The sequence below is a fragment of the Lethenteron reissneri genome, chromosome 68 (genome assembly GCF_015708825.2).
Source record: "Lethenteron reissneri isolate LAM-NWPU_2019-01 chromosome 68, ASM1570882v1, whole genome shotgun sequence".
Classification (NCBI taxonomy): domain Eukaryota; kingdom Metazoa; phylum Chordata; class Hyperoartia; order Petromyzontiformes; family Petromyzontidae; genus Lethenteron; species Lethenteron reissneri.
Genome location: NC_083846.1, coordinates 2866319 through 2875602, shown reverse-complemented (window position 1 = coordinate 2875602; position 9284 = coordinate 2866319). Strand labels below are relative to the sequence as shown.

The 9284-nt window shown below is 49.2% G+C and overlaps 1 protein-coding gene across 1 annotated transcript; it reads right to left on the bottom strand.

Annotated features, from left to right (window-relative positions):
• On the bottom strand, positions 1-2107 carry LOC133360340 (potassium voltage-gated channel subfamily A member 1-like). The gene has a single exon (XM_061579011.1). It carries the CDS (start codon positions 1852-1854, stop codon positions 1-3), a length of 1854 nt encoding a protein of 617 aa, XP_061434995.1. The 5' UTR covers positions 1855-2107.
• Positions 2108-9284: the final 7177 nt, after the last annotated feature.

The window sequence follows — 9284 nt, the reverse complement described above, 5'->3', positions numbered from 1 at the left end:
CTAGGCAATGGGTCCTAGCCCCGTCCGCTCAGAAAGGTTATTGGGGACTTGTCCAGAATCCACCTCCTTGAGGATTGCCACCACGTCAGCCCCGTCGCCCCTGCCGCTCTGCGGGTTGACCTCCGTGGACATTTGCTTGAGAACTTCTTCATCGCCTCCTCCGCCGCCTCCTCCTCCACCTCCTCCGTCGTCATTGGTGTTGAGGCTGGACACGTGCGAGTAGTGGGCCTGGTCCTCGCTGTCCATCTCGCGGTGGTAGAAGTAGTTGAAGTTGGAGACGATCACGGGCACCGGCAGCGCGATCGTGAGCACGCCCGCGATGGCGCACAGCGAGCCCACGATCTTCCCCCCCACGGTCTTGGGCCACATGTCGCCGTAGCCCACCGTGGTCATCGTGACAACGGCCCACCAGAACGCGTGCGGGATGCTCGTGAAGTCCGTTTCGGACTCGTCTGACTCGGCGAAGTAGACGGCGCTCGAGAAGAGGATGACGCCGATGAAGAGGAAGAAGATGAGGAGGCCCAGCTCACGCATGGAGGCGCTCAGGGTCTGGCCCAGGATCTGCAGCCCCTTGGAGTGTCGCGACAGCTTGAAGATCCTGAAGACGCGCACGAGGCGGACTACCCTGAAGATCGCGAGCGACATCGTCTGCTGCCCGTTGCCCTCCTGCTCCGCCAACTCGGTGCCCAGGGTGATGAAGTAGGGCACGATGGCCACGATGTCAATGATGTTCATGATGTCCTTGAAGAAGGCCGGCTTGCTGGGACTTGCGAGAAAGCGCACCGTGAGCTCGAAGCTGAACCACACGATGCAGACGGTCTCGATGATGAAGAATGGGTCCGCGAACGAGCTGCCGGAGGCCTCGTCCTCCGCCTCAGTGCCGTTGACGAATGGCACGGCGAACGAGGCGTTCTCCCTCTCCTCCCGGAACATGGGCAGCGTCTCGACGCAGAAGATGATGATGGAGATGACGATGACGAGCACCGACACGATGGCGATGCCGCGCGCTGGCCCCGAACTCTCGGGGTACTCGAAGAGGAGCCACACGTGGCGCTGGAACTCGTTCGCCGGCATCGGCCTCTCCTCCTCCTTCGCGTAGCCCTCGTCCTCACGGTAGCGCACCATCGCCTCGTCGCCTAGCTCGTAGAACTTGATCTCCTCGGAGAAGATATCGAAGGGGACGCTCGCCGGCCGCCGCAGCCTGCCGCCCGACTGGTAATAGTAGAGGATGGCGTCGAAGCTGGGCCGGTTGCGATCGAAGAAGTACTCGTTGCGCAGCGGGTCGTAGTAGTGCGACCGCCGCTCCGCGTCGCCCAGCAGCGTGTTGGGGAACTGCGCCAACGTGCCCAGCTGCGTCTCGAAGCGCAGCCCGGACACGTTGAACACCACTCGCTCCATGTCATCGTGCTGCTCGCCCGGTCCCTCTCCCGCCCCCCGTCCGCACGCCTCCGCGTCGCCGAGTCGAGCCTCCGTGTCCTCTTCGACGAGAACGCCGATGATACCCTTGGGCGGTAGAGATCCGGACCCCTCCGCCCGAATGCCCATGGACTCGGTCGATTCCAGGCTTTCTTTCCTCTGCTTTCTCCTGCCTGCGCCCGTCCGCCTCTTCCGTTTCTCGTTGCTGTCGTCCCTTTTGTCTTCACCGTCGTCGTCGCCGCCGCTGCTGCCGCTGCTGCTGTGGCTGCTGCTGGACGCGGGGGACGGCGCGGCGAGGGCGGACGCGGCGGCGACGCGCTGGTCCTTGAGGCCGGTCATGCGGGCCGTGCCGACGAAAAGCGCCTGTGCGGTGCGCGGGAGGTGGTGGTGGTGGTGGTGGTGGCGATGTCCATGAGATCCGGAGACGGCCGATTCCATCCTGGATCGATAACGGCGGCGACGGCGGCGGCGGCGGCCGGCGAACTCTCCTGCCTCGCGCAAGTTGATTTTGGGACGCGAAATTGAAATTGAAAGACGTGTCGATGATGAACGAGGCACGGCGGCAGGAGGCGTTGACTGCAGGTTCACCGTCTGCTCCCGCTCAGAGCGTCGAGAGCACTCTGGGCACACTGAGACTCACACGGTAGCGGCTGACTTAACACCCCGAGTTCGGTCCAACAGCACACACGTGTTCCAGCGTCTCATTTACATCCATTCGGGTTTCTCAAAAAGGCTCGGTGGGGGTGCACTTATTTATTCCTTGCCCCCCCCCCCCCACCCACCCACCACCTTTCCACTTGTGAAAACAAAAATCCGCGAAAAAGACGGCAACACGCCGCTTCTCCACTTCTGTCGCAAACAAGGCCGTGTAGCCCCTTGGCACGCAAGCGCCCTGTCGTCTACAAGCCGTGTCTTCGTGTGTGTGTGTGTGTCCCCGCAACCACCGATCTCATCGCAGGCAGAAACGAACATGATACAGAGAGAGGGGAGAGGGAGAGAGGAGGGGGGGGGGGGACGGAGAAGGTAGGCAGGCATGCGTTCATTAAAAATAACCCTGGCATCAATGACCGTGTTCATCCAGTGCCACAAGGAAAAGTAAGACGACTGGCACGAACCAGAAGCCAGAGGGGTGTTCTTGCAACCCTGAGCCTCCTGCTTACAAAAATATAGCGTGGAATGTATCAGGGTTTCCACATGCAGGGGGCTTGGGGTGGCTGGGGGGGGGTCAGTGGAATTCGTGTAGCTCTCCCTGACCAAGCTCAAAGCATCGCAAGCGAAACGTCGGCGCGGGTTTTTGGACGGCGAAGTCTGGAAGGCGACCACGGTCGGGTCAGTCGCTTGGACACCGTGTGAATCATTCCATCCGAGAGTGTTACTCAACTAGAAACTAAAAACTATATTTCACGTTGCCAGGTAAGGCACCACCACCGAGCTATATACTGCCCTCTCTTTCAGAGAAGCGACCCGGACACGGATGGTAGCCCAACGAAGTGGCAAATCGCGTGGCATTTAAAGGCAGCGGACAAAATCCTCTTAAACGCGTGGTGACGTCGGTTCTAAATGTGGAAGGGAAAAACCGGAGGACCCGGAGAAAAATCCACGTGACTACGGGGAGAGAGAGAGAGAGACACCGCAAGCTCCAAATATACAGCAGCAGGCGTCAGGGTTGGGGATCGAACCCACGACCTATTGTATACCAGGCGAGGTAGTTAACGTCTCATAGCCACCGTGATGATGATGAGAGACACAAACTCCAAATATACAGCAGCAGGCATCAGGGTCGTGATCAAATCCACGACCTCCTGTATACCAGGCGAGGTAGTTAACGTCTCATAGCCACCGTGATGATGATGAGAGACGCAAACTCCAAATATACTACAGCAGCGGGCATCAGGGTCGGGGATCGAACCCACGGCCTCCTGTATATCAGGGCGAGGTAGTTAACATCTCCTAGCCACCGTGATGATGATGAGAGACGCAAACTCCAAATATACAGCAGCAGGCGTCAGGGTCGGGGATCGAACCCACGACCTCCTGTGTACCAGGCGAGGTAGTTAACATCTCCTAGCCACCGTGATGATGATGAGAGACGCAAACTCCAAATATACAGCAGCAGGCGTCAGGGTCGGGGATCGAACCCACGACCTCCTGTGTACCAGGCGAGGTAGTTAACATCTCCTAGCCACCGTGATGATGATGAGAGACGCAAACTCCAAATATACAGCAGCGGGCGTCAGGGTCGGGGATCGAACCCACGACTTCCTGTACACCAGGCGAGGTAGATAATATCTCCTAGCCACCGTGATGATGATGATGATGATGAGAGACGCAAACTCCAAATATACAGCAGCGGGCATCAGGGTCGGGGATCGAACCCACGGCCTCCTGTATACCAGGCGAGGTAGTTAACGTCTCATAGCCACCATGATGCCCAAGGGAGGAGGTGGAGCGGGGGGGTACATATCCCGCTCACCCCAACCGCTCACCCTAACCGGATGAGTGGGATATGCTTCTCAGTGGGATACATATCCATAATCCGAACCGGGTGAGTGGGATCAATATCCCGCTCATCCTCACTGGATGAGAAGCAGGCAGAATAGTCCTCGCCAACTGTGTTTAATAATGATGTACGTTCTTTTTTAAGGGCTACTTGTTGTTGATGAGTGTGCTTGTGCATTGCCTGTCAATGCTGCAGCATCGACACATAATTTATTCAAGCAGATGGATTGTTTGATGATGATTCTAATATATTTAGGATTCGTCGCTTTGCTAATTTTGATTCATATGTAGTTTTTTTCTGACTTTATGTGAACGAAAATACACAAATTCGCCCGTTTTGTCATTGAAAATAGGAGAATTTCTAAATATCACTGTCCTGGTCACAAAAGCAAAGTTTGTGGGGAATAATAGTCGTTTTCTGCACTTTTGAGGCATAAGCAATTAGGAAATAACACTTACTACCCAGGAACAAAAATTTAAAAAAAAGTTTGTTACACAGTGTCATGATGCATTGGCAGTGGTGCACATTTAACAAAACAACCAATTAACACCTTTGTCATTAACACCGCGGCCTTAAAATAAATCATATCGTAGGTGATGTTTGGGGCATTCTTCATAGGGCTGCATGATGCAAGAACAACGAAACAAACCCCGTTTTTACACTATGAGACATCTCCTTTACCAGTGGCAAAATAGAGTAGTAGGTTTTACCCTTTAAACTGGTACAAAACTGACACCTTTATACAAGGCATCATGTTTGCAATAACCACAACACAAGTAGTCATGCTTACCCCGAGCTCTCAATACTCTGATATAGTGCACTGTTTTTGAGTTGTACGCCTTTTGGTGTAATCTGGTCCAACACCAATGGAGACTTGGCTCTAAGGAAAGCTGTCTCGGGTGTGGACCAATCAACTTCAAGGTCAGTGCATATCATCATCATCAGAGTTGTTTCTTTTTGTTTGCATTTTGACTACTTGTGTTGTGGTTATTGCAAACATGATGCCTTGTATAAAGGTGTCAGTTTTTGTACCAGATGAAAGGGTAAAAACCTACTACTAAACCCCGTTTTAGAGCATCTTAAGCGCAAAAACTCAACGGCAGGGATGAGCTCCCCACCAAACGTCGAACCCCTTTCAGTACTGCTCCTCCAGTGGGCATCGCTTCTCAAGAGCATCCGTGAGGTCATTTAGGCACTCGCCCTCCCTTGCTTTGCCTTCTCCTGCAGCCAAGGGAGCAGGGTTTGTTGCGATCTCGTTTGAAGCTTTCGTGACTGCAGGGATCCATACTCTTTGGTTCTTTCGGTAAAGACGGTCGCGATCGAAACGTCGTGATCTCTTAATTTCCTATCTTCGTGACTTTACCGAAAGAATCAAAGAGTCAGGTTTGTTACAGTTTATTGAAACGATTTATTGAAACGATTTATTGAAACGATTTATTGAAACGTGCGGTTTAAGACAGGTTTTCATTGCGCTGAAATCCCTCACGTGTGCTTTGTGCTGGTGTCTAAACCCCCAAATTCATATCCCCTGCGGTGCTGTGGGAGCTGAATAGTCTCGCTCAATATTAATAATAATAAAATATTTTTGGGAGGGGAAAAAAAGACCCCACCGGCGAACAATGTTAATGCTACCCCCATCCCCTCCCTTTGATGCTGCTAATCCTGCATAATGACTTTCAAACTCCATAAATATGCTAAATTCCTCTTGATATGCAAATTCTTTTGTCAAGGCGCTCTTCTTCCACCCCTCCAACCCAGCTTAAATATACGCACCAAGCTTGGTGGTGTTTCATTCTTCACCTGAGGACGGCTGCTTGCGTTGTGGCCGAAACGTCGTGAGAATTATTTGCATTATGTTTTATTTTTATTATTTTATTACTTCCCTTCTACGTGACTTTACCGAAAGAACCAAGAAGATGAAGCCGCGTTGACTGTGAGCCTCGGTAGCTACACTGCACCGATGAGTCCTAAGCGCGACGAAACCTGTCCACAGTTGTCGTTCGGTCAGTGTTAGTGCTCAAACTCAATGTGACGGTGACTCCGAGACCAGGGGTTGGGGGGGGGGGAGATCACGCTCAGGTTGCGAGAACTCTGCTGCCTGCTTCTCATCCGGTTAGGATGAGCTGGACATGTATCCCACTCACCGCGGGAACGCTCGCAAAGCCGCGCGGCATTTATCATCCGAGGGAACACAAAACACTGGTCAACACACTTTTTGTGGCATAAGGTATTCCAACGGTTTTAAGGTGCTGATTCCAAATCTGGCATCTGTTTTTGTCTATCACATCAGGTTTTTGAGATATCAAATATTGCATTTTCAATAAAAACTGCGGAAGAAAAATATTAAATGAATGTGGATATCTACATAAAATGATATTATTAACACACTATCCTAAAAATACAGCACCGTAGTTTAACACTAAAGCAGTCACTGACTCGCAACAACTTGCAATCATAAGTGACAGAGTTAATTTCGGGTAAAATCAATGAAAATGGGGTATGCCGATAGCATAAAAATAAGAAGTGATAGAGCAAATCTGAGATCAGATTTGGAATCGGCATCCTGAAATTAGTCTAAAACAGCTGCAAAAGTCCAGGGCAGAAAAAATGTTTTTTGTTGTTGTTGACCAGTGTTATTGACGGGTAGAGCTGCAAGTTTGATCGCTGAGCCGGGCACTTTAGAACTGTAGCAACAACAATCTTAATTTTGGAGCTTTCGTGACTGCAGGAATTATTCTTTGGTTCTTTCGGTAAAGTCACGTATAAAGATAAAATCAAAAATTAAATAATTGCATACTACTGTCTATAGTTTTCTGGTTAGATTTTTGTTGCTATTTCTTTTATACCTGATGATAATTGCTTGTGTTGCAATCGAAACGTCGTAGTATGCTATTATTTAATTTATTATTTTATCTTTGTAGCAACAACAACAAACATCGATCGGCTTTTGGTGCATTTGGAGTTACCGTTGTTCTCCAAATGCACCAAAAGCCGATCTCCAAAATTCGCGTGGCCGGTGTCAATGTGGTTCACACAAATGTGGTCTCACAAAGACAAAGATCCCCTGCACCGCATAGCCTCAACCGACTGTTGGGGCGAGTGCCGTTCGCGAGTAGCATCTTCGTGAAGGCCGGCACGGCACACGAGTGTGTGGTGTGGACCAACACCACCCCCGGCCGCCTTTGTCTCCCCCAGTGGAGATTTTTACACACCGCCGCGCCAGGTACCCATTGAGGTGGTGGGGTGGGGGGGAGTGTGTCTTACAATCTGGAGAACGCGGCAAAGTCAAATGACATTCACAAGACAGAATCGGAATGTTTATTTATCGTGGAGAAAAGCCGATGAACTGTGAAGATGTTTTTCCGCAGACGCCGTTGAAACATCCTTCAAAGCTTTCGTAACTGCAGGGATTCATCTTCTTGGTTCTTTCGGTAAAGTCAGACTCTGTCTTCTCGACAGACCTGTTCTTCACCTGAGGACGGCTGCTTGCGTTGTGGCCGAAACGTCGTGAGAATTATTTTATTATGTTTTATTTTTATTATTTTATTATTTCCATTCTACGTGACTTTACCGAAAGAGCCAAGAAGATGATCCTTCAGTGACGTCAGCGCGATTTCGAAGCGCTCAATGCGCTACTTAAAATCGGTTTTCTTCCAGAAAATATAAACGCATGAAACCCAAAAAAAGCGAGTACCGTATCTATGCATTTTTATTTCTTTCAAACAATAATTTAAATTAAAGTGCTACACTTTTTAAACGAAAACTAAAATCTAAAAAGTAATCCGAAACTTTTTTTTTTTCCAACAACATAACACCAAAAGCAAATCTCGGTTCTTTTTATATTCGCGAGCCAAACTAATGGCCAGCAGAAGTTTAGGTTATTTTGTCAAGAAGGACCAAAGCCCCCTTTCTCAAAGGTGACAAGAGCAGGAATACACGTGTGGTGCATCGTTAGCACGAACATTAAGAGCATTGACACGTTAATTGTTAATCATCATTATCATCACTTATAACTTGTTTTTTTTATTACAAATTTAGATGTAGTGTTTCTTGGTAAACGGTGTGCTTTACCAACGGCACTTTTTACGACTAATGTTACTCTTTTTCTAATTCCTTAGCTCAAAACTTTTACAAGATGCATTTTATATTTTAAATTACATAATTGCTTAAATGTTTTTCTAACTCATTCATTTGTATTAATCGTTTACCTTTTCTCTGTAACGTCCGTCACGGAAAATGGTGTTGCGTGCGTGCGTGCGTGTGTTTTTCTAATTTACGAAACCCGACTTAAAGGGGGCCTCTTGTAGCTCCCAGGGTACTTCACGATAAACTAAATCGACCCATCACGGCGAGCCAGGCAGGCCCAGCTGTAGCAGCTGGGCGGTCGGGACGGCCTGCCGGCTGGCCACGGAAGATTCGTGGGCCACGAGGGTGGGTGCCCAAGGTGAAAAAAACAACAACAAAATCCTGCCCAGTGGCAACGTTTAACACGTAGGAGACTTTCGCGATCAATATCATCCATAACGCATTCTCACGACGTTTCGGCCACAACGCAAGCAGCCGTCCTCTACGTGACTTTACCGAAAGAACCAATAATTATTGTATTATGTTTTATTTTTATTATTTATTACTTCCCTTCTACGTGACTTTACCGAAAGAACCAAGAAGATGAATCCCTGCAGTCACGAATGCTTTAAATCGAAATTATTTTGTCTTTTGTCAACGTGACACTTTTTTAGTAATTGGCCGTGTCGGGTGGTGGAGGGTTACGACACATTTATAAATAACGCGATCTAACCCAAAAACGTTGATTATGAATAATATTTCGATTTAAAGCTTTCGTGACTGCAGGGATTCATCTTCTTGGTTCTTTCGGTAAAGTCACGTAGAAGGGAAATAATAAAATAATAAAAATAAAACATAATAAAATAATTCTCACGACGTTTCGGCCACAACGCAAGCAGCCGTCCTCAGGTGAAGAACAGGTCTGTCGGGGAGACAGCTTGCGTTGTGGCCGAAACGTCGTGAGAATTATTTTATTATGTTTTATTTTATTATTTTATTATTTCCCTTCTATGTGACTTTACCGAAAGAACCAAGAAGATGAATAATATTGGTCTCGAAAGCCTACGTGTTCAACTGGTTCTTCTCTGCTCTGCCAAGAAAGTGTGGTGGGGGGTGGGGGCAGGAGGCAGGGGGCAGGATTCGATTCACGGAGCCACGAGATATATTAATTGTCAGCATCAGATGCACGAGATATTAATACGGAGCCTGACGTCAAATCACGCCGCGGATTAAGTGCGAGATATCGTCTGCCCCGCTGTGCTGGCTTGCAACAGCCGACTAAATTTGGACGCACGTTTCCACA

Bases quoted from the DNA above. Each gene is read 5' to 3' on its own strand.
- LOC133360340 (XM_061579011.1), bottom strand. From the start codon at position 1,854: ATGGAATCGGCCGTCTCCGGATCTCATGGACATCGCCACCACCACCAC.